This window comes from Brassica napus, chromosome C3, assembly GCF_020379485.1.
Source record: "Brassica napus cultivar Da-Ae chromosome C3, Da-Ae, whole genome shotgun sequence".
Taxonomy (NCBI): Eukaryota; Viridiplantae; Streptophyta; class Magnoliopsida; order Brassicales; family Brassicaceae; genus Brassica; species Brassica napus.
Window position 1 is genome coordinate 1,260,752 of NC_063446.1, and position 23,122 is coordinate 1,283,873.

Here is a 23,122-nt window from a genome sequence, read left to right on the forward strand (position 1 = left end):
CATCAAATTAGACCAAGAAACAAAATAGATAAATAAGAATAGGTCCAGTTGTCAAAACACTCTATGTAAGGAGGGAGAGGATAGTAGCATGATGATGAATGATGTATATGAAAAATATTAATCGTAGCAAAAATTTAGAGTCTATGCTCTTCGCTTCTCTCTGTCAAAAACCAAAATTCTCAGACCATTGCAGCAGCTCGAGGGCTCTGAGTAGCAAATCCATTAGCTTCTACATGACCATTCTGCTTAGCTTCAACCACTTCTTCTTCACTCTCAGTTTCATCATTCTTGAGCACCTTTGCCAGCTTCATCCCTTCCTTGTTCTCCATCTTGTCGCACAGCTTCCTCAGCTGCTCGGTGTTTAGCGACATGCACAGATCCTCCACGTATGCAACAGAGATGCCAAGCAGACGCTGGGACAGAACTGGTGCGGAGAGAGTCCTGAGCCGACTTCGTTCCTTGGACCGAAGCTTCTTCTCCTTCTCCTTGTTTTTCTTTTGCTGCTGAGCAGCCTCTGCAGCGAGTTTAGCTTCCTCTTCTTTCCTCCTCTTCTCTTCCTCGATCGCCGCCGCAGCTTCTTCCTCCAGCTTCTTCTTGGCCATCACTTTTTCATCTTTCTTTGCCTGCTTCTTCGCCTTCTCCTCCTCCTTCCTCTTCACTATCCTCGGGTCCTTCTTATAAGCGTTGTCTACAAGCGTCCTTATCCGAGCGTACTCCTCCTTCCTAGCCTTCTGAGTCTTCCTCGCGTTCTCTCTCTCCATCCACCTCTTCTCCTCGCGCGACTCTGCCTCCTCGAGATCGTGCTCCTCCTCCTCGGGAAACTCTCTCCAGCTCTTGAAAGCGTACCAGAAGTTGTAGTAGCTGTCAACCTCTTTGACCGGCGTGTTCTCATCTCCCAGATCAGGAACACGAGTGTTAACAGACCACCTCGCGTTCCTCTTGAACGCAGGACCAAACACCTTAAAGAAGTCCTTGGGAGCACACTCGCTCGGGACCTCGTCATCAAACTCATCAGTAGAGTCGAATATTCTCCTTTTGGTTTTGTCCATCAGAACCTCATACGCTTCTTGGATCAGCTTGAAGTGAGACTCAATCGCCTCCTTCTTAGCTTCCTTAGCTTCCTCACTCTCCTCAGTAAGAAGGAGAGCAGCAGCAAGCTTATCAGGATGATGCTTAAGAGCAGCGTCGCGGTAGCTTTTCCTGATCTGATCCTCTGTCGCAAGATACCTTAAACTGGCCAAACCAAGCAACGCGTAGTGATCATGCTGTTCCTTGACTTCCTTCCCAGACTTATTCTTCTTCTTCTTCCCCTTATTGCTGCTGCTGTTCTTGTACGTTTCATAAGAAGGAATATCTTCCACATCGTTGTTTGCTACTTTCTTAGGAGAATCAGAGGTATCTTCTTTATCCTCTACGACTTTCTTTGTACAGCCACGAAGCTTGAGAGCAGCGGAATGAAAGGAATGACCAGCAGGTTCACGGTTTAGTGCCTTCACAGGAAGAGAATTGGAAGAAACATACAACGGCTTCCCCTCCACAAGCTCATCTGAATAAGTAAGTAGCTTAATAACAACAGAGTTACTTGTCAAACTCTGCATGATGATACACTTTGTAGGATCCTCCAAAAATCAACCAGAATCCAAAAAGTGAGCACCAACGTTTATTCCTGTTACAAATATTAAAAAAAAAAACAGTCGCAAACTTCTCAGCCAGCAATACAAACATAAACTTGTAGAGCACACAAAAAGCTAAAGAGATTCAAGATAATAGACAGACACCAAAGTAACTCATACATCAATAAAGATAGAAACTTTTTTTTTTTAAATTCAGACATGCTCTCAACTGAACTCTCTTGTAACAGATAGAGAGATATAAAACAGAACCAAGCAATCAAAACACACAGAGTCACCAATTGAAGAGAAACAGTTCCCAAACCCTAGTTACAGTCATCATCTTCTACATAAATAATAAACACATGAAAAAAAAAACTCTTTAAGCAAGTAAAGCTCTTTAAGCAAGTATACAGTGTAAGATATGTTTAAGCGAAACTAAGAAACCCTAGATTCCTGTAAAACAGAGCAGCTAAGTGTTAAAACAGAACCAAGCAATCAAAAACACAAATTTGAAGAGAAACAGTTCCTAAACCTTAGTTAAAGCTCCTAATCTTCTACATAAAACAATAAACACATGAAAAATCCCAGCAAGTGACTAAGAAACCCTAATCGATCCATCTGATTTAAGACATGACTCGAAAAGAAGGAAAAGGAAACAGCTTTTTTCTTACCAAAAGCTTGAGCTAGCCGTCGCAGTTTATCCTCCCAAGTTATCGCTGGCGAGGACCAGAGAAAGTTCAATTTTTTTTTTCAGGAGGAAACGGCGGCGGAAGCTCAATGTAGAGAGGGAAAGAGGAGAAGCTACAGAGAGAAAGTTTGCTTAAAAAAGTGGCAAGTCGTCTCCTAAACCTTGTTGGGTTACATTTTTCTCGTTATTTATATGTTAATAATACTCACAACACTGAGGGTTTGGACCTAAAACCCTTATTTGTTTTTAAACCCGATATTGTTATGGGCTTTGGCCCATTAAAATAAGAACTACATATAGAGGTGGCTCATGAGATATTAATCAGATTTCTCAAACCCATGAGAAATTAAATAATTTGCAATTTTTCTAATTGCCTGATTATTTTCTTGCACGTTACAAGAATCCAAAACATATACAGTTTACAAGGGTTGGGATTTTTAATCGAACCAGAACCGAAATTTCAGTTAGTTCGGTGGGAAATATTCAACTCAACATATTTATAAAAAACTTCGGTTTTCGGTTTGGTAATGGGTAATCCAAAATATCAGAATTGTTTTTTTACTTTTAACCCAAATTTAACCGGAAAACCAGAATCCAAAAGAAATAGGATCCAAAATTATCTTGGATATAACTGAGTTCCCAACTTTGTTACCCAAATCCAACCGAAAATCAAAATAACCGAACTAAAACCTCCAAACCCGAACCGGAACTGAAGTCCAGCGCTATCTCTATACTTCAAATAGATTATTATTGACTTCCGGTTTCACTATGAAGGTAACATGACTGCCACACAAGACCTCGAGTGTTTCAATGTACAGACTATGTATACACTTGTATGACTCGCTCGAGTGTTTCATAATGGGCCAATGCCTGTTTTAATGGGTCTAGGCCCACAAGTATATCGGGCTTAAAACGAATAAGGGTTAGTGTTGAGAGTGAAGCATATAAATACCAAAAAGATGTAACCAAACAAGGTTTAGTAGACTTACCAAAGTAAACGCTCTCTCTCTCTCTCTCTCTCTCTCTCTCTCTCTTTCCCTCTCTTCATTGAGCTTCCGCCGCCGTTTCCTCCTGAAAAATTTGAACTCCTCTCGTCTTCGCGAGCGATAACTTCGGAGGATTAACTGCGACGGCGAGCTCAAGTTTTTGGTAAGAAGCTGCTTCCTTTTCTTTCTGAGTCACCAGATGGATCGATTAGGGTTTCTTTAAGTTCGTTTAAACATATATCTTTACTGAAGAGATGGAACTTAGGGTTTTTCATTTGTGTATTGTTTATCTAGAGGATTAGGAACTTTGATTGGGTTTAGGAACTGTTTCTCTTCAAATTTGTGTTTTTGATTGCCTCTGTGAGTGACCCATCGTCGGTTAAGTGAATCTTAAAGTAGGAAGTTTATATATTTGTATAGATGTATAAGTTAATTGCTTGTTGACTTGCGACAGGGACAAAGGTTTGATTTTTGGAGGATCCTACACAGTGTATCATCATGCAGAGTTTAAGGAGTAACTCTGTTGTTATTAAGCTGCTTACTTATTCCAACGAGCTTTCAGAGGGGAAACCTTTGTATGTTTCTTCCAATTCTCTTCCTGTTAAGGCTTTCAACCGTGAACCTGCTGGTCATGCCTTTCATTCCGCTGCTCTCAAGCTTCGTGGCTGTACAAAGAAAGTCGTAGAGGATAAAGAAGATACCTCTGATTCTCCTAAGAAAGTAGCAAACAACGATGTGGAAGATATTCCTTCTTATGAAACGTACAAGAACAGCAGCAGCAGCAATAAGGGGAAGAAGAAGAAGAATAAGTCTGGGAAGGAAGTCAAGGAACAGCATGATCACTACGCGTTGCTTGGTTTGGCCAGTTTAAGGTATCTTGCGACAGAGGATCAGATCAGGAAAAGCTACCGCGACGCTGCTCTGAAGCATCATCCTGATAAGCTTGCTGCTGCTCTTCTGCTTACTGAGGAGAGTGAAGAAGCGAAGGAAGCTAAGAAGGAGGCGATTGAGTCTCACTTCAAGCTGATCCAAGAAGCGTATGAGGTTCTCATGGATAAAACTAAGAGGAGAATATTCGACTCTACCGATGAGTTTGATGACGAAGTCCCAAGCGAGTGTGCTCCCAAAGACTTCTTCAAGGTGTTTGGTCCAGCGTTTAAGAGGAACGCGAGGTGGTCTGTTAACACTCGTGTTCCTGATCTGGGAGATGAGAACACGCCGGTGAAAGAGGTTGACAGCTACTACAACTTCTGGTACGCTTTCAAGAGCTGGAGAGAGTTTCCCGAGGAGGAGGAGCACGACCTCGAGGAAGCGGAGTCGCGCGAGGAGAAGAGGTGGATGGAGAGAGAGAACGCGAGGAAGACTCAGAAGGCAAGAAAGGAAGAGTATGCTCGGATAAGGACGCTTGTCGACAATGCTTATAAGAAGGACCCGAGGATAGTGAAGAGGAAGGAGGAGGAGAAGGCGAAGAAGCAGGCAAAGAAAGATGAAAAAGTTATGGCCAAGAAGAAGCTGGAGGAAGAAGCTGCGGCGGCGATCGAGGAAGAGAAGAGGAGGAAAGAAGAGGAAGCTAAACTCGCTGCAGAGGCTGCTCAGCAGCAAAAGAAAAACAAGGAGAAGGAGAAGAAGCTTCGTTCCAAGGAACGAAGTCGGCTCAGGACTCTCTCCGCGCCTGTTCTGTCGCAGCGTCTGCTTGGCATCTCTGTTGCATACGTGGAGGATCTGTGCATGTCGCTAAACACCGAGCAGCTGAGGAAGCTGTGCGACAAGATGGAGAACAAGGAAGGGCTGAAGTTGGCAAAGGTGCTCAAGAATGGGAACAATGATGAAACTGAGAGTGAAGAAGAAGAAGTGGTTGAAGCTAAGCAGAATGGTCATGTAGAAGCCAATGGATATTCAATGGTAGATACTGCTACTCAGAGCCCTCGAGCTGCTGCAATGGTCTGAGGATTTTGGTTTTGACAGAGGGAAGAGAAGAGCCTACAGACTCAATTTTTGCTGCTACGTTTCATATTTTTCATATACATCATATCAATGATCTGCTGCTACTCCTTACATTGAGTGTTTTAACAACAAACGAATTATTCTTATTTATCTATGTTTGTTCTAATTTTATTCAATTTTGTGTCTTCACCTAAGAACCAAAACGTGACCATCCTTGAGAAATTTTATTAAAGATATTTTAATAAGACTAATAATATATAGAATTTTTGAACTACTTTAATCATAATATTTTTTGATATTTTAAAGACGTGATCCAACTTAAAAATCACACATGAAATAAGGTCGTGATTTCTATTTTAATAGAATATATATATATATATGAAAAATTTCGAAAAAATCTGTTCAAAAAAATTTCAACAAGATCTTCAAAAATTATATGTAAATATTTTCACTAGTTTTATAATTAGTTTTGAAATATTGTTATACATTAATATATTCATTTATCATTTATAAAATGAGAAGATATCTTCTATCATATTTTTATCTATTACGTGATCACAATTTAACATAAATTAAATACAAAAATATTACTACGTTTCATATTTTTCATATACTGTCATGATCTGATGCTACTACTTACATTGAGTGTTTTGACAACAAACGAATTATTCTTATTTTATCTATTTTTGTTCTAATTTGCAAACTTTTTAATTGCCTGATTAGTTGTGAGACAGCTAATTTAGATATATATATATATATATATTATATGTATAATTTAATTTGTTAATGAACTATTCCAAGATCTTGTAGATTTTTTTGTGACTATTTTAATAGAGTAGATATTAATCGGATTCCTACTTCCCATGATGGATTAAATAATTTGCATATTTTAATTGAATGATTAGTTGTTAGTAGTTGTCGTTAGACGTTACAACAAATAAGAATCCAAAATATAAAGCTTACAAAAATAACCTCTATACTTCAAAACAAAAAATTAATTCGCATTCCATCTTCCCATGAGCAGAGGGCCGGCTCAAACCTTTTACGGACCCTGGGGCAAAATTAAAAAAAGTGACCCTTAACCGATGAAATTAAAATTTTAAAATTGTAGTTACAGGGTAAAATAAAATCGTTTTCGTTTGAAAATGTAAGCACAACCAGAAAAGTAAAACAGTCTTGCTCTTTTTATAGCTTCTTTTTTCTTGAGAATGAAATCATTTGTTCCTACAAAAACCTTCAAAATATAATATCTTTAGTCCGCTATACTTCAAAGTCAAGTTAATTTCTAAAATTTAAGTAAAAAGAGAAGTACGCCTGGATTTAAGAACCAAAAAATGAATTGATGAAGCTGAAAGTGAAAGTGAAATGGATACCTGAAACAAGAAAACAAAAAAAAAAATCCTCGGACGTTTTAGAAACGAAAAAAATATTTTGTTCTACCAAAAAAAAATCAGTGATCTCTAAACAAAAAACAGAATAGTAAAAAAAAATATTAAAGATCACTTACATAAACTAATCAACAATGTAAGAATCCTTAAGAATCAACGATTTTGAGAGTATTAAAATTGTATTGTCACTGAAGACGTCTTGATGTAATACACTCATGCCTAAAAGTTTAATCAAATTAACATAAATAAGATTTTGTTTCCATAAAGTTAGATTTATAAATTTTGTATTTATTAATTTCGTTTTTGTAAAACATTATATTATATGTATAGTTTACAAAAAATAGAATTGCACTACTACAATAAAAAAAAAATTATGGACCCCTTCTAGCAATGGGCCCTGGGTGGGTGCACTGCTGGCCCCAGGTCATCAGCCGGCCCTGCCCATGAGGAATTAAATAATTTGCAATTTTCTAATTGCTTGATTAGTTGTTGCACATGACAATAATCCAAAACATATTTAATTTGCTTATTCGTCAATTTATCGTAACAGAAAATCAACAATAGCTGTGTTTGCATTTCGAAGCAAACACACATTTCTAAAACAGACAAGGTAAGTGAAGAAACAAAGAAACTGATCTCTTCACTTCCTACAGACAAAGATTTTCAAGGGAATCTGTGCAAGTACCAAGGATGTTGGTATTACTACAACACTCTCCAAGGAGTCATCAATTTCCATAACAATTTTCAACCACAGGACACCGATGTAATCCTAGCTTCTTCCCCAAAGTCCGGCACAACTTGGCTCAAGGCACTCACGGTCGCACTCTTGGAGAGATCTAAACATCATGATGATCATCCATTGCTGTCAGATAATCCTCATGCCTTAGTACCATTCTTGGAGAACAATCTGTATCTCAAAAGCTCAACACCGGACCTAACCAAGTACTCATCATCCCCGAGGCTGTTTGCGACTCACATGCCTTTGCACACCTTGAAAGAGGGCCTCAATGGTTCTCCTTGCAAGATTGTGTTCATGTGCAGGAACGCAAAGGACGCGTTGATATCTATGTGGTATTTCGTTTGCAAGTATCAGAGAGTTGAAGCGAGTAGAAGCATTCTCGAGTCGTTGTTCGAGTCGTTGTGCAGTGGAGTCACCTTCTACGGTCCCTTTTGGGACCAAGTCCTCAGCTACTGGAGAGGCAGCTTGGAAGATCCGAGTCGTGTCCTGTTCATGAAGTACGAGGAAATGAAAGAAGAGCCTTATGCTCAGCTCAAGAGACTTGCGGAGTTCTTAGGTTGTCCTTTCACCGAGGAAGAATTAGAGAGCGGATCTGTGGACAAGGTCTTAGAGCTCTGCTCCCTGCGTAGCCTTAGCGACTTGGAGATCAACAAGTCCGGAAAAAACGTCAACGGCGTGGATTACAAGTTCTATTTCCGAAAAGGAGAAGTCTGTGACTGGAAAAATCATCTCACTCCGGAGATGGAGAGGAGAATCGACATGATCATTGAGGAGAAACTCAAAGGTTCAGGTTTGAGTTTCTAAGAGTATTGCTATCCTTTGTTGTTGTTGTGTTTCTATTATTATCGTAAATAAGATCTTTCACATTGTAACTTTGGTCTGATGACCAACATTATTCATTCACACAAACCAGAATTTGTATTGTTCCAATAACAACTTTAATGCTAAAGTTGCATAAAAATCTAAAAATCTATACTAATAAAAGGGAGTTTTCGAGGCTTCATGGAGCGTCCACAACAACAGAAAAAAATTCTCCCGAAAGATGACACGTGGCATTATTATTTAAAAAATAGAAAACAAAATAATAAGTAAATTTGCAATCTATACTAATAAAAGGGAACTCTTGAGGCTCCATAGAGCGTCCATATCAGCGGAAAAAATTCTCCCAAAGTATGACATGTGACATTTATTATTTAAAAAATAGAAAATAAATAATAAGTAAATTTGCAATATAAAAAATATATATAATAAGTAAATAAACAATATAAGAAATAGAAATATTGCATTAAACAATAATAATTAAATATACAATATAAGAAAAAATAAATAATAAGTAAATATACAATATAATAAATAGAGATATTACATTAAACATCTATCATAATATTATCATTTGATATAAAAACAAAAAAAATTAGAATAAGTAAATATACAATTGAGAAATAAATAGAAAATAAATAATAAGTAAATTTGCAATATAAAAATATATATAATAAGTAAATAAACAATATAAGAAATAGAAACATTGCATTAAACAATAATAAGTAAATATACAATATAAGGAAAAATAAATAATAAGTAAATATACAATATAATAAACAGAGATATTACATTAAACATCTATCATAATATTATGATTTGATATAAAAAAAAATAGAATAAGTAAATATACAATTGAGAAATGAAAAAACTAAATTAAACATTTATAAAATAATAACTAAATACAAAATATAAGAAATAGAAATATTATACTCAACATCATCGTATTATTAGAATAAGTAAATATAAAATATAAGAAAAATAAATAATAATTAAATATAATATATAAGAAATAAAAAAATATTACATTAAGTATATATCGTAATATTATCATTGATATAAAACCAAGAAATTTAGAATAAATAAATATAAAAATAAGAAAAGATAAACAGTAAGTAAATACACAATATAAAAAATGGAAAAACTAAATTAAACATATATCTGAAAAATGTATAGTTAAATAAATAAAAGTGAATTTACATTATAAAAAATATTACATTAAACATCAATTATAATATTAGAATAATTAAATATAAAATATAAATATATTATAAGTAAATATACAATATAAAAAATATAAAAAATACATTAAACCTCTATCTAAAAATATATATAATAATATAAATAATAAGTAAATATATAATATAAGAAATAGAAATATTACATTAAACATCTATCGTAATATTATAACTTGATATAAGACAAAACAATTAGATAAGTAAATACACAATATAAAAAATAAAAAAAACTACATTAAACGTCTATTTGAAAATGTATAGTTTAACATTTTATTATTATCAAATTTTTTTGTAAGTAAATATACAATATAAGAAAAATAAGCATACAATATAAGATCATATTTTTTATCACATTAAACATCTATCATAATATTATCATTTGATATAAAAGCAAGAAAATTAGAATAAGTAAATATACAGTATAAGGAAAAAAAGATTAAAATACAATTAAAAAATGAAAATACTAAATTAAACATATCTCTGGAAAAAATGTATAGTAAAATAAATAATAAGTAAATATACAATATAAAAAATACAAATATAATATTAAACATCTACCGTAATATTAGAATAAGTAAATATACAATATAAAGAAAAATGCACAATAAGTAAATATACAATATGAGAACTGAAAAAACTAAATTAAATATCTATCTGAAAAATGTATAGTAAAATAAATAATTAGTAAATATAGACTATAAGACATAAAATATTAGTATAAAAATATGATCTTATATTGTATGCTTATTTTTCTTATATTGTATATTTACTTACAAAATATTTGAAAATAATAAAATGTTAAGCTATACATTTTCAGATAGACGTTTAATGTAGTTTTTTATTTTATAATATTATATATTTACTTATTATTTATATTATTATATATTTTCAGATAAAGGTTTAATGTATTTTTTGTATTTTTATATTGTATATTTACTTACAATTTTGTTTTTATATTTTATAATATTAGAATAAGTAAATATACAATATAAAGAAAAATGCACAATAAGTAAATATACAATATGAGAACTGGAAAAACTAAATTAAACATCTATCTGAAAAATGTATAGTAAAATAAATAATTATTAAATATATACTATAAGACATAAAAATATTAGTATAAAAATAAATAATATGTAATATTATTATGATATTTTATTTTTATTCTAATATTATAATAGATTTATAAAGTAATATAATCTATTTATACTAATAAAATAGACTTTTTAAGGCTCCATAAAGCATCTACATCAGCGAAAAAATATTTTTTTCCGAAAGATGACACGTGGCATCGTTATTAAAAAATAAAAAATTAATAAATAATTAAATATGCAATATAAGAAAAAATTGATAATAAGTAAATATACAATATAAGAAATAGAAACATTACATTAAACAATAATATGTAAATATACAATATAATAAATAATAAATAATAAATAAATATACAATATAAGAAATATAATATTACATTAAACATTTATCATAATATTGTTATTTGATATAAAAAGAAGAAAATTAGAATAAGTAAATATACAATTAAGAATTGAAAAAACTAAATATAACATCTATAAAATAATAACTAAATACAAAATATAAAAAATAGAAATATTATACTAAACATTATCGTATTATTAGAATAAGTAAATATAAAATATAATAAAAATAAATAATAAGTAAATATAGTATATAAGAAATAAAAATTATCACATTAAATATATATCGTAATATTATCATTGATATAAAAATAATAAATTTAGAATAAATAGATATAAAAATGAGAAAAGTTAAATAATAAGTATATACACAATATAAAAAATGGAAAAACTAAATTAAACATATAATGTATAGTTAAATAAATAAAAGTAATTTTACATTATAAAAATATTACATTAAACATCAATTATAATATTAGAATAAGTAAATATAAAATGTAAGAAAAATAAATTATAAATAAATATACAATATAAAAAATACAAAAAATACATTAAATCTCTATCAGAAAATATATAATAATATAATTAATAAGTAAATATATAATATAAGAAATAGAAATATTACATTAAACATCTATCGGAATATTATAATTTGATTTAAAACAAAACAATTAGATAAGTATTAAATGTCTATCTGCAAAATGTATAGTTTAACATTTTATTATTTTCAAATATTTTTGTAAGTAAATATACAATATAAGAACAATAAGCATAAAATATAAGATAATATTTTTTTATCACATTAAACATCTATCGTAATATTATCATTTGATATAAAAGCAAGAAAATTAGAATAAGTAAATATACAGTGTAAGAAAAAAATAAAAATAGGTAAAATACAATTAAGAAATGAAAAGACTAAATTAAACATATCTCTGAAAAAATGTATTGTAAAATAAATAATAAGTAAATATACAATATAAGAAATACAAATATTATATTAAACTTCTACCGTGATATTAGAATAAGTAAATATACAGTATAAAGAAAAATACACAATAAGTAAATATACAATATCAGAACTGAATAAACTAAATTAAACATCTATCTGAAAAATGTATAGTAAAATAAATAATTAGTAAATATAGACGATAAGACATAAAAATATTAGTATAAAAATAAATAATAAGTAATATTATTATGATATTTTATTTTTATTCTAATATTATAATAAATTTATAATGTAATATAATGTAATATTTTAATATTATTGTTAGTATTATTAATCATATAGAAATGTTACATATTATAATAAGTAAATATAAAATATAAGAAAAAAAAATAATAAGTAAATATAGTATATAAGAAATAAAATTTATATTAAATTTATATCGTAATATTTTCATTGATATAAAAGCAAGAAATTTAGAATAAACAAATATACAAAATAAGAAAAGATAAACAGTAAGTAAATATACAATATAAAAAATAGAAAAACTAAATTAAACATTTATCTGAATTAAATATTTATTAAAGAGTAAACATACATCTATGCCATAAGGTTAAATAATCTAGAGTTAGGGTTTAGAGTTACGGGGTGGATTTTTGAAGATATGATTTCAAATTATGAAAAATAAAAAATAAATATTAAAATTTCAAAATAAAATGGGTTATTTTGGTCATTTTCCTTATTGATGACTATTTTGTGACAAAAATTTAAAAGTGATTATTATAAAGAATTGCTCTACAATATAAGAAAAATTAAATAATAAATAAATATATAATATAAAAAATAGAAAACAATATGAAACATCTATATGAAAATTATATAGTTTTCTGTTTTTTTTTCAAAGAAATAAGTATTCACACAAACATACAATTTAGAATTTTGTTGTTGTTCAGAATACAACTTCCAAATGAATAGTTATATAGTTAACATTTAAAAAATCAAAATAGCCCCGTACACATAGCGCGGATTAACTCCTAGTATATATCAAAACTAAAGTATAACGCCTAAACGCTAAACAAGTTAGGTTTGCTGTCTTTTCGTATTTATATGTTAGATAGCGCTAGGCCTAGCGAGTTAGGTTTGAGTCGAGCGGTCCAGCCTAGCGAGTTAGGAAGAAATCGGAGATTAATTTTGAGTATTTACTTTAGTTTTAATGATGAGTACGTATATTTTCAATATGTTTACGTGAAATGAAAGAGAAGTTGCTGTGACCCAGTGGAATGCGCTATGCTTTTCAAGCAGCTGTACACGAGTTCAAGTGTGGGCCGTGTGGCAAAGGTGCTCAAGAATGGGAACAATGATGAAACTGAGAGTGGTGAAGAAGAGAGACGAGTGTAGACTCAATTTTTGTTTGCTACGATTCATATTTTTCATATATACCATATCATGATCTGCTGCTACTCCTTACATTGAGTGTTTTTGACAACAAACGAATTATTCTTATTTATCTATTTTGTTCTAATTTTATTCAATTTTGTGTCTTCACCTAAGAACCAAAACGTGACATACTCATCTCTTCTCAGTGCTCGGAGCAAAGCTTCGTGTCTTATAGCCAACAAGCCAAAGTTCTTATTAGAGCAAAGTTGCATGTGACGTACGTGAGTCCAAACCATATAGCTTACAATAATAATCTTTATTATACTATAAAGGGACCTACTATAAAACACATTACATTATTGTCTGATTAGCTGTTGCGCACTAGAAGAACCAAAATCAATATTAGGTTATAATAATAAGAAAAATAATAATGCTCTCTATATTTTCAAAACAATATATTATTTTTAACTGGATTCCACCATCCCCTGAGGAGTTAAAATAGTTGTGTGTTGCATTTTGAAGCAAAGAGAGTAAAAAAGAAACATGGATCACAATGAACTTCCAGTGAACTTGAGAGAAGACAAGATAAGTGAAGAGACCAAGAAACTGATCACTTCACTTCCAACAGACAAAGACTCTCAAGGGAACCTCTGCAAGTACCAAGGATGCTGGTATTACTACAACACTTTCCAAGCAGTCATCAGTTTCCAGAAGCATTTTCAGCCACAAGACACCGATATAATCCTCGCTTCCACCCCAAAGTCCGGCACAACTTGGCTCAAGGCACTCACCGTGGCACTCTTGGAGAGATCTAAACATCATGATGATCATCCTCTGAACCATCCATTGTTATCCAATAATCCTCACGCCTTAGTACCGTTATTAGAGAGCTCAACACCGGACCTAACCATGTTCTCACCATCATCCTCTACGAGGCTGTTTTCAACTCACATGCCTTTTCACACCTTGAAGGAAGGTCTTAAAGGTTCTCCTTGCAAGGTTGTGTTCATGTGCAGGAACGCAAAGGACGCGTTGATATCTAGGTTGCATTTCAGGTCAGTGCGGACTCTAAGGTTGTGCTGAGAGTGCATATGCATAGAGGGTCCTAAATTATTTTTATTAATTTAAGACCCTAAATTTTTGAAAATTTATATATCTAGAGTTAACTTTCAAAACTATTTATTAATCTATATAAAAAAAATTAGAATAGCACAGGGTCACATCCTTCATGTTAATTTTTTTAATTAATTTAAGGCCCTAAATTTTAGAAAATTTATATATCTAGAGTCCAACTTTCAAAACGATTTATTAATCTAAATAAAAAAATTAGAATAGCACAAAGCTTCTTATTGTTTTGAGCCGAGACTGTTTCAGATGCAAGTATGAGAAAATCGAAGTAACTAGAAGCGTTCTCGAGCCGATGTTCGAGTCTTTATGCAGAGGAGTCAGCTTCTATGGCCCCATTTGGGACCAAGTCCTTAGCTATTGGAGAGGCAGCTTGGAAGATCCGAGTCGTGTTCTGTTCATGAAGTACGAGGAAATGAAAGAAGAGCCTTGTGTTCAGCTCAAGAGACTTGCGGAGTTCTTAGGTTCTCCTTTCACCGAGGAAGAAGAAGAGAGCGGAGGTGTGAACAAGATCTTGGAGCTCTGCTCCCTGCGTAGTCTTAGCGACTTGGAGGCAAACAAGTCGGGAAAAACCGTTAACGGCGTGGATTACAAGTTCTTTTTCCGAAAAGGAGAAGTCGGTGACTGGAAAAATCATCTCACTCCGGAAATGGAGAGCAAGATCGACACGATCATTGAGGAGAAGCTGAGAGGTTCAGGCTTGAGTTTCTAAGAGTATATTGTATCCTCTGTTGTTGTGTTTCTACTATTAACTTTAATAAGATTGTCACATTGTTACATACATCATATAGCTTAAACTTTTATTTTTGGGTTGACTGGTTGGGTTCTATATACATTTTTTTTTAATTAATAGATATATTTAATTCAACCCGAGAACGGGAATTTTAGATCCGGTTACAAGCCCAAATTGAACAAAAGCTCCTGAGTCAATGTATTACAAACTACGTTCGTCCACCCACTAAACCCGACACATTCCGGTAGCATGATTTTAAAATTCCTAGGACCCGGTTGCTGTTCTCACCGAAAATAATGACCATAGAACCGTGAGGTTCTCCTCGTTACCTCAGATGCCGGGAACTTCCATGTCATTCCCGAAGTAGCCAGCTCACCGTGAGGTCCTATATACATTATTTAGCTTAAACTTTTATCTACGACCTTTAGAATCATCAACCATGATTGAAGTCAATTTCTAAAGCTACAATAAAAATAATAATGGTAAAACTCCTGATTTACTAAAATAATATTTTTTTGTTGTAAGAAAAATATACAACTACAACAACTACATCTACATCAAAACTTAATGTTACATCCCAATCAATAATCTTTTCTATATACTTTAGACTCAAATAGTAAAAGCAGTCCTAACGTTACAGATCATTATATTATGGAGATCAAATGGAACAAAAGCATATTAAATCAAATCATATGGGAAACATTATAAACCAAACAACACAATTTATTATAGTTTTGAATAATAAAAATAGTCAATACAGATTATATATTTAAATAATAAAATTATATAAAAAATCATAACATATAATATTAAGTTATAGCTATTTTATTATATTATGTGTTTACATACACATATTATAATTAAAACACATATATTTACATTGATATGCAGACATTTTCTAAATATAATTTGAATAAAACTACCACATGAAAATAGAAAGAAATAAGTACACAATGAGAGTTTCTTTATATTGTTGGAGTTATGGGTAAAATAGATGAAAATGTAATTATTATATAAGAAAATTAAATTTTAGAATTAAGTATTTATAATAAAATCATTTATTAGTCGGAAAAAAGAAAAATGAATAAAAACATCAAATGTGTAGTAGGTGAGAACTGTCTGCAATATACCTATGTTACACGGAAGCTTCATCGGACGTACGCTTCCCGCTTCGGAACCGGAATCGGAATCGGAACCTTGTGGAAGCTTGCAGAATCTCGCTTCCAAAATATTTCTAAAATATTCTCTTTAAAAACCTGTTAGAAGCTTACGATTCCGTTTTGGAATCACGCTTCCGTTTTTAAAAAAATGCAATGTATATCAATAAAATATAAAACCATAGTTTTAATCTATATAAAATAAAAAAATTATTAGTAATGAATATTAAGTTATAAATATACAAATATTAAAAATAATACTATAAATTATCTTTATGCATTGAGATTTTTTTATTAAAGATATAGCACATATTGAAATATATTGTGTCAATTATTTATGAAGTATTAAAAATTATTAATATAATATTTTTTTTGTAAACTTAATTTATGTGTATTTTTAGAGTTTTAATATAAAATCATTTCAAAATTATTATAAATGAATAAATGCTTTATTTCAAATTTAAATCATATAATTTTTAGTCCTAATTTTTTTTAAAAAAAAATTATATATATATATATATGTATATACGCTTCCAACACGTACCCGCTTCCTAATATTTAAAAAAATCTCGTTTCTGCGCTTCCTTACGCTTCCGCTTCCACGTACCCGCTTCCGTTTCCATGTAAGATAGCAATATACTACCTATTTTCAGAAAAATACAAAAAAAAATATCGAAGAGATTTCCTCTCAAATGCAACTTAAAAATAAAATTAGGTGAACTGTCTTTTTCTCACTACACCAATCATTCAAAGTCAACACAAGGTAATAATTGAATCCATCATCCGCCGAGGAGTTAAATAATTGTTTTTTTCATTTTGAAGCAAACACACATTTCTGAAACAATGGATCACAATGAAGTTCCTGGGCACTTGGGAGAAGACAAGGTAACTGAAGAGACAAAGAAACTGATCTCTTCACTTCCTAAAGACAAAGATTCTCAAGGAAGGAGGCTCTGCAAGTACCAAGGAAGCTGGTATTACTACAACACTCTCCAAGGACTCATCAATTTCCATAACAATTTTCAGCCACAAGAGACTGATATAATCCTCGCTTCTTCCCCAAAGTCCGGCACAACTTGGCTCAAGGCACTCACGGTCGCACTCTTGGAGAGATCTAAACATCATGATGATCATCCATTGCTGTCGGATAATCCTCATGCCATAGTACCATTCTTGGAGAACAATCTGTATCTCAAAAGCTCAACACCGGACCTAACCAAGTACTCATCATCATCATCATCGTCCCCGAGGGTGTTTGCGACTCACATGCCTTTGCACACCTTGAAAGAGGGTCTCAGGGGCTCTCCTTGCAAGATTGTGTTCATGTGCAGAAACGCAAAGGACGCGTTGATATCTATGTGGTATTTCATCTGCAAGAATCAGAGAGTTGAAGCGACTAGAAGCATTCTCGAGTCGTTGTTCGAGTCTTTGTGCAGAGGAGTCACCTTCTACGGTCCCTTTTGGGACCAAGTCCTTAGCTACTGGAGAGGCAGCTTGGAAGATCCGAGTCGTGTTCTGTTTATGAAGTACGAGGAAATGAAAGAAGAGCCTTGTGTTCAGCTAAAGAGACTTGCGGAGTTCTTAGGTTGTCCTTTCAGTGAAGAAGAAGAAGAGAGCGGAGCTGTGGAAAAGATCTTGGAGCTATGCTCCCTGCGTAGTCTTAGCGACTTGGAGGCCAACAAGTCGGGTAAAACCGTTAACGGCGTGGATCACAAGTTCTTTTTCCGGAAAGGAGAAGTCAGTGACTGGAAAAATCATCTCACTCCGGAGATGGAGAGGAGAATCGACATGATCATTGAGGAGAAACTAAGAGGTTCAGATTTGAGTTTCTAAGAGTATTGTTATCATATATATGTTAATTGTGTTTCTATTATGAATGTAATAAGACTAGTCTGGTTTCATGACCAACATTTCTCTTATTTTCTTCAGCTGCTGGACAATGTTTTTATATTATACAAAATAAAAAACAAAAATTAATTGACAGCTGTGGGATTTGAACCCACGCCCTTGCGGACCAGAGCCTAAATCTGGCGCCTTAGACCACTCGGCCAAACTGTCTTGTTGTACCTAGTGTTCTTTCCTACTTAGATATTCCCTTTTTCTTTCTTCCATTTACTTGGAGAAGAAGTTGTCTCTGACGTTTGAAACCCTGGAGAGCTGTTGTCTGATACAAAACGAGGTCCTTTCAGTGTTTAACAAGCACCAACAGGTAATTTGGATACAGCATGGGAGAAGAAGATTGTACCAATGTGTTAATCAAAGCCCTCAGTACCATGATAGATAACTTTCTTGGAGCTCACTACTTATTATATGCTTTTAGCTAAAAGTTATCAATCAATCAAAAAGGGAGAAGGTATCAATCCACTTATTTTGACTATGTAGGTATTGACAACTTTTTTTTTTTTTTTTTTTCATATCCGTGGGGGATCCCAGGCGGTAAGCCCAGACTAATCCCCACGAGGCCTTCCATCCGGGCACGCACGGTCTATAGACGGGAAGGCCAAGGCGACTCGAACCCAGGGCGGACACTCCAGCTGGAGTTCCATTACCACTAGGCCAAGAGCTCTTGGTTGTATTGACAACCTTTGGTCAAGAGTTTACTCTATGTTTACCTCTCTCGCCTTCTCCTACTTTGTCAGACGTGCGAGCATGAGATTGTGATGGTATGAGTTAACCGACAATAAAGGCTACACAGCAAGATGCAACAAGCAAACACAATCAAACAACAGAAAGCTTATCTATTAGTCATAGAAAAGGTGAAACCAATACAGACATGTTTGTTTACTCATAAAAGAATTCATTATTACTTCTTGAACTCATAACAACAAAAGAGGTTTTTTTAAAGCAAATCTTCAAATTCAATCAGAGAGAGAGAGAGATCTGATGAACGACTCCTTTTCCCCATCACTTAAGCAGAAAGAGGAGCAGCACTCAAGAGCGACTTGGCTGGTGAGACCAAAGCAACACCACCGTTCTCCACTTTAGAGTACTTCTTGTACACAGCACGTAGCCTGCTCTCTCCACATCTTGAGTGATGTAAAGCTAAAAGCTTTGAGCATTCCCTATAACACACAACAACAAAGAACAAAACATATAAGTCTCTGCAACTAATAGACAAGAACAAAAACAGATATTTGCAAGTCTTCTCTGTTCTTACATAATCTCAGACTCTGAATATCCTGTGTGGAACGTCAACGTCTCGGTCCAAGCAGGAGACTTCTTCAGTGCGCATCTCGCTGTGTAGACGGCTGAAGCAGCAAGCATGGAGGGACAGAACTTCAGCGTGTCATAGTGCATCATCCCCAACTCAGCAAGAAAGTGAACCATATTCTCCATCTATAGACAACAACAACAAAAACCAAAGTCGATCTCAGTCACTTTCCAATCTAAAACTGTATGAAAAAATCAACACTTTACAGCAAATATTCAACTCACCTCAGGGTCAGACATCGAAGCTTTGATAAACCGGACAAGGAACACGTACTGAGTCGGAACAGTCAAGTACCATTCGAGGTTTCCAAGGATGGTCTTCTCCATCACTAGAATCTGCTTGTTGTTGTAAGCATTGTCTGTCACATACACCAAATCATTCACCTACACAATCACAATCACATCACACCAAATCATTAACATCCAAACACACACAGAAGGACCACACAAATCAATCTTTAATATGTTACCTGAGGTGGCCAGATCTCTTCGTATTTGGAAGCGATGAGCAAAGCACTGATTCCCAACAGCTGCAACTCTCTTTTGGGGACAGCTTTCACGGAGAGGAACCGATCAATAATATTGACAGTGAGGTAAAGAGTCTCCAAGTTAAGTTCAAACTTGATGTGAACCTCTAACAACCAATCAACCAAGATAGCTCTCATCTTCTCATTCACATCGGTCTGAATGTGCATATACATCTTCGGCTGGCTCTCCTTCTCCACTTCTTTGTAAAACGAGTACATATCATCAACATACTCAACAGCAGCTAAGTGATTATCTCTATCAGACTCATCAATATCGAGAATCTTGGGCTTGGTGGTTATAGAACACGCAGCTTTGCTCCTAGCGCTGAGAACTGATGAGTAGGTCACCTTAGCGGCTGGTTCCTTTGGCTTCTTCTCCACCTTCTTTGGTGGCACAACTACTTCAGCGTGTTTGGTCTGTTGTGGCTGCTTAAGCTTGATCACAAGGTTTTTCTTGGGAACCGCCTTTTGAGCTTCTTGGTTCTTGTTTCTTGGAGCAAGAGGGTGTGGCTTCTTTTCGCAATTGATTGGCTTCTGGGCGTTGGCTAGCAGCTGAGCGCGGAAGCTTCGGGTGATGGGACGGTTGATCGGAGGCTGAGGCTTCCCTCCTTGAGCCACGGGAACGGAAACAAGGTTGTTTCCGATGTCACCGAGCGGGCGGCGATTCTTCACGGCGCCGTTCTTGTTAACACCTGAGAAGAAGAAACACATATGTTGATAATCTGATCTTCGATTCATAACCACAATCAAATCAATTCAGATATTTTCAAAACCCCGATCGGATCTAAATCAAACGAAACCCAGATTCGATTTAAACTGCGATGAATTTCAATTTCAACTTCAATTTCAAATCAAACAAACACAGATTAAAACTCAGATCGATCGAAATCAACGAAAAACAAAAAGACGGCGAATAACAATACCTCTGACTTGTTCAGGCATGTTGGTTCTCGTCGCCATTCTTGATCTTTGGACTTGATTTTCTCTCTTGGTGAAGAAGAGTTTGTGAGAACTGAGAGATTCTGATGGGAGAGAGCGTCTTCTTATGAAGGAGGAGCCAACGGCTCGCTTCCAACGGTCATATTTTTGGTCATCTTTTATTTCTCGCCGTTGGATCATTAGGTTTTTAGATCTGACGGTTGATAAACAATCAACGATACTGTAATGCGCTGGCACCGGGCCGTTGGGCTGTGTTATTAAAAAGCCCATTTCAAGGCCCAAAGAATGTATATGAACCCTAACTAACCAGAGAGTCGTATCGTCTTCTATAATCGCTTAAACCCTAACCGCCACCATCTTCCCCTTCCTCTTCCCTTTTCAATTTTCAAGTTTCTTGCTGCAACAATGGAGGATGAGCTTAGAGTTCGACTCAACGATCACCAACCATCGAAGATCTTCCCAGTGAAGCCCAAATCAACTCCCAGACCCCTCTCCAAACCCGAAACCCCCGATTCTCGATACTGGTCCTCCTTCAAACCCCACTCAATCCCCAACCTCGTATCCTCCGTCTCCGCCGTCGCCTTCTCTCCGATCCACCCCCACTCCTTCGCCGTCGCGCACTCCACCACCGTCTCCCTCTTCTCCTCCAACACTCTCACCGCCTCCCGCCGTTTCTCCATCAAAGACGTCGTCTCCTCCGTCTCCTTCCGCTCAGACGGAGCCCTCCTCGCCGCCTCCGATCTCTCCGGGACTGTCCAGGTCTTCGACGTCAAGGAGCGGATGGCTCTCCGCAGCCTCCGCTCCCACAAGGCGGCGGCGAGGTTCGTGAAGTACCCCGTCCACGACAAGCTCCACCTGGTGTCGGGAGGAGACGACGGAGTCGTCAAGTACTGGGACGTCGCCGGGGGCACGGTTATCTCCGATCTAATCGGACATAAAGATTACGTTCGGTGCGGAGACTGCTCTCCGGTGAACGATTCGATGTTCGCTACGGGGGCTTACGATCATACCATCAAGGTGTGGGACGCGAGAGTGGGGAATTCGAAATGGATAGCTGAGATCAACCACGGGGCACCTGTGGAGGATATTGTGTATTTGCCGTCTGGTGGTATGATCGCGACGGCTGGATTGAACAGCGTGAAAGTGTGGGACTTGATCGGAGGAGGGAGGATGGTTTGTTCCATGGAGAGTCATAACAAGACGGTGACGTGTCTCTCCGTGGGGAGGATGGGGTTGGAAGGGGAGAATAGGCTTGTGAGCGTTGCGTTAGACGGTTACATGAAGGTGTTTGATTACGGGAGGGGGAAGGTTACTTACTCCATGAGGTTTCCAGCTCCTTTAATGTCCGTTGGGCTCTCTCCGGATAGTTCGGTTCGTGTTGTTGGAGGTTCTAACGGTATGGTGTTTGCTGGGAAGAAGAAGAAGAAGGTGAGAGATGAGGAGGAGAAGAAGAAAGCTAGCGTGATGACGAGTTTTTGGAGTTTTAAGAGCGAAGTGGATGAGAGTAGGAGAAGGGCGTTGAGGCCGAGTTACTTCAGGTATTTCCAGAGAGGGCAGAGCGAGAAGCCGTCGAAAGATGATTACTTGGTGAAGGAGAGGAAAGGAGTGAAGCTGACGAGGCACGATAAGCTGTTGAAGAAGTTCAGGCATAAGGAGGCTTTGGTCTCTGTTTTGGAGGAGAAGAAGCCAGCCGACGTGGTGGCGGTGATGGAGGAGTTGGTGGCGAGGAGGAAGATTGTCAAGTGCGTGTCGAATTTGGAGGAAGGTGAGTTGGGATTGCTGCTCAGTTTCTTGCAGAGGTACTGTACCGTGGAGAGGTATTCGAAACTGTTGATGGCGTTGACGAAGAAGGTTTTGGAGACTAGAGGTGAGGATATTAACGGTAAAGAGGAGTTTAAAGGGATTCTGAGGAACCTGAAGAGGGAGGTGAATCAGGAGATTAAGATTCAACAGTCTCTGTTGGAGATTCAGGGTGTTATTGCTCCTTTGATGAGAATTGCTGGGAGATGATTAATCAAATGTAAGCTTTTTGGATGCTTTGTTTTATTGTAATGCTATTATTCTAGATTATATTTCAAGTTTTGTTTTATTTCAATTGCTGGGAGATGATGAAAGAATCAATGCAAGTTTTGTTTGCTTCTTTTGCTTTGTTTTTATGTTAATGCTGCTGCTACTCAGTTTTTAACTATTTATTCACGGTTTACACAAATTCTATAATGAAATTCTACAAAACTAAACATGGGAACAAATGAAT

General features: G+C 35.0%; 7 protein-coding genes and 1 non-coding gene across 8 annotated transcripts; 5 read left to right on the forward strand and 3 right to left on the reverse strand.

Annotated features, from left to right (window-relative positions):
• Positions 1–7: 7 nt before the first annotated feature.
• Positions 8–2,481, reverse strand: LOC106382959 (dnaJ homolog subfamily C member 2-like). Its single transcript, XM_013823060.2, has 2 exons — positions 2,285–2,481; positions 8–1,666 (listed from the first exon to the last, which is right to left on the reverse strand). The coding sequence occupies exon 2, from the start codon at positions 1,596–1,598 to the stop codon at positions 180–182; it is 1,419 nt and encodes a 472-aa protein (XP_013678514.2). The 5' UTR covers positions 1,599–1,666; positions 2,285–2,481; the 3' UTR covers positions 8–179.
• A 789-nt stretch (positions 2,482–3,270) lies between these two features.
• On the forward strand, positions 3,271–5,402 carry LOC106382958 (dnaJ homolog subfamily C member 2-like). Its single transcript, XM_013823058.3, has 2 exons — positions 3,271–3,450; positions 3,742–5,402. Exon 2 carries the CDS (start codon positions 3,786–3,788, stop codon positions 5,232–5,234), a length of 1,449 nt encoding a protein of 482 aa, XP_013678512.1. The 5' UTR covers positions 3,271–3,450; positions 3,742–3,785; the 3' UTR covers positions 5,235–5,402.
• Positions 5,403–7,009: 1,607 nt separating this feature from the next.
• On the forward strand, positions 7,010–8,531 carry LOC106383160 (cytosolic sulfotransferase 1-like). Its single transcript, XM_013823297.3, has 2 exons — positions 7,010–7,042; positions 7,170–8,531. Exons 1-2 carry the CDS (start codon positions 7,010–7,012, stop codon positions 8,160–8,162), a joined length of 1,026 nt encoding a protein of 341 aa, XP_013678751.1. The 3' UTR covers positions 8,163–8,531.
• A 5,109-nt stretch (positions 8,532–13,640) lies between these two features.
• On the forward strand, positions 13,641–15,083 carry LOC106426366 (cytosolic sulfotransferase 1-like). Its single transcript, XM_013867084.3, has 2 exons — positions 13,641–14,232; positions 14,552–15,083. Exons 1-2 carry the CDS (start codon positions 13,721–13,723, stop codon positions 15,012–15,014), a joined length of 975 nt encoding a protein of 324 aa, XP_013722538.1. The 5' UTR covers positions 13,641–13,720; the 3' UTR covers positions 15,015–15,083.
• A 1,909-nt stretch (positions 15,084–16,992) lies between these two features.
• Positions 16,993–18,175, forward strand: LOC106426362 (cytosolic sulfotransferase 1-like). Its single transcript, XM_013867081.3, has one exon. The coding sequence runs from the start codon at positions 17,036–17,038 to the stop codon at positions 18,023–18,025; it is 990 nt and encodes a 329-aa protein (XP_013722535.1). The 5' UTR covers positions 16,993–17,035; the 3' UTR covers positions 18,026–18,175.
• TRNAL-UAG lies at positions 18,171–18,250 on the reverse strand. Its single transcript has one exon. It is a non-coding gene; the product is annotated as a tRNA-Leu (tRNA).
• A 660-nt stretch (positions 18,251–18,910) lies between these two features.
• On the reverse strand, positions 18,911–21,007 carry LOC106426400 (cyclin-B1-2). The gene is made up of 5 exons (XM_013867120.3): positions 20,853–21,007; positions 19,873–20,621; positions 19,628–19,786; positions 19,350–19,528; positions 18,911–19,254 (listed from the first exon to the last, which is right to left on the reverse strand). Exons 1-5 carry the CDS (start codon positions 20,887–20,889, stop codon positions 19,101–19,103), a joined length of 1,278 nt encoding a protein of 425 aa, XP_013722574.1. The 5' UTR covers positions 20,890–21,007; the 3' UTR covers positions 18,911–19,100.
• A 153-nt stretch (positions 21,008–21,160) lies between these two features.
• LOC106426399 (protein SLOW WALKER 1-like) lies at positions 21,161–23,008 on the forward strand. Its single transcript, XM_013867119.3, has one exon. It carries the CDS (start codon positions 21,274–21,276, stop codon positions 22,876–22,878), a length of 1,605 nt encoding a protein of 534 aa, XP_013722573.2. The 5' UTR covers positions 21,161–21,273; the 3' UTR covers positions 22,879–23,008.
• Positions 23,009–23,122: the final 114 nt, after the last annotated feature.

Excerpts from the sequence above, each read along its gene's own strand:
- LOC106382959 (XM_013823060.2), bottom strand. The coding sequence starts at position 1,598 with ATGCAGAGTTTGACAAGTAACTCTGTTGTTATTAAGCTACTTACTTAT.
- LOC106382958 (XM_013823058.3), top strand. The coding sequence starts at position 3,786 with ATGCAGAGTTTAAGGAGTAACTCTGTTGTTATTAAGCTGCTTACTTAT.
- LOC106383160 (XM_013823297.3), top strand. The coding sequence starts at position 7,010 with ATGGGCCCTGGGTGGGTGCACTGCTGGCCCCAG. Across the intron at positions 7,043-7,169 it reads GGGTGCACTGCTGGCCCCAG|AAAATCAACAATAGCTGTGT; the intron begins GTCATCAGCCGG and ends TTATCGTAACAG.
- LOC106426366 (XM_013867084.3), top strand. The coding sequence starts at position 13,721 with ATGGATCACAATGAACTTCCAGTGAACTTGAGAGAAGACAAGATAAGT. Across the intron at positions 14,233-14,551 it reads ATATCTAGGTTGCATTTCAG|ATGCAAGTATGAGAAAATCG; the intron begins GTCAGTGCGGAC and ends AGACTGTTTCAG.
- LOC106426362 (XM_013867081.3), top strand. The coding sequence starts at position 17,036 with ATGGATCACAATGAAGTTCCTGGGCACTTGGGAGAAGACAAGGTAACT.
- LOC106426400 (XM_013867120.3), bottom strand. The coding sequence starts at position 20,889 with ATGGCGACGAGAACCAACATGCCTGAACAAGTCAGAG. Across the intron at positions 20,622-20,852 it reads CATGCCTGAACAAGTCAGAG|GTGTTAACAAGAACGGCGCC; the intron begins GTATTGTTATTC and ends TCTTCTTCTCAG. Across the intron at positions 19,787-19,872 it reads AAGAGATCTGGCCACCTCAG|GTGAATGATTTGGTGTATGT; the intron begins GTAACATATTAA and ends GTGATTGTGTAG.
- LOC106426399 (XM_013867119.3), top strand. The coding sequence starts at position 21,274 with ATGGAGGATGAGCTTAGAGTTCGACTCAACGATCACCAACCATCGAAG.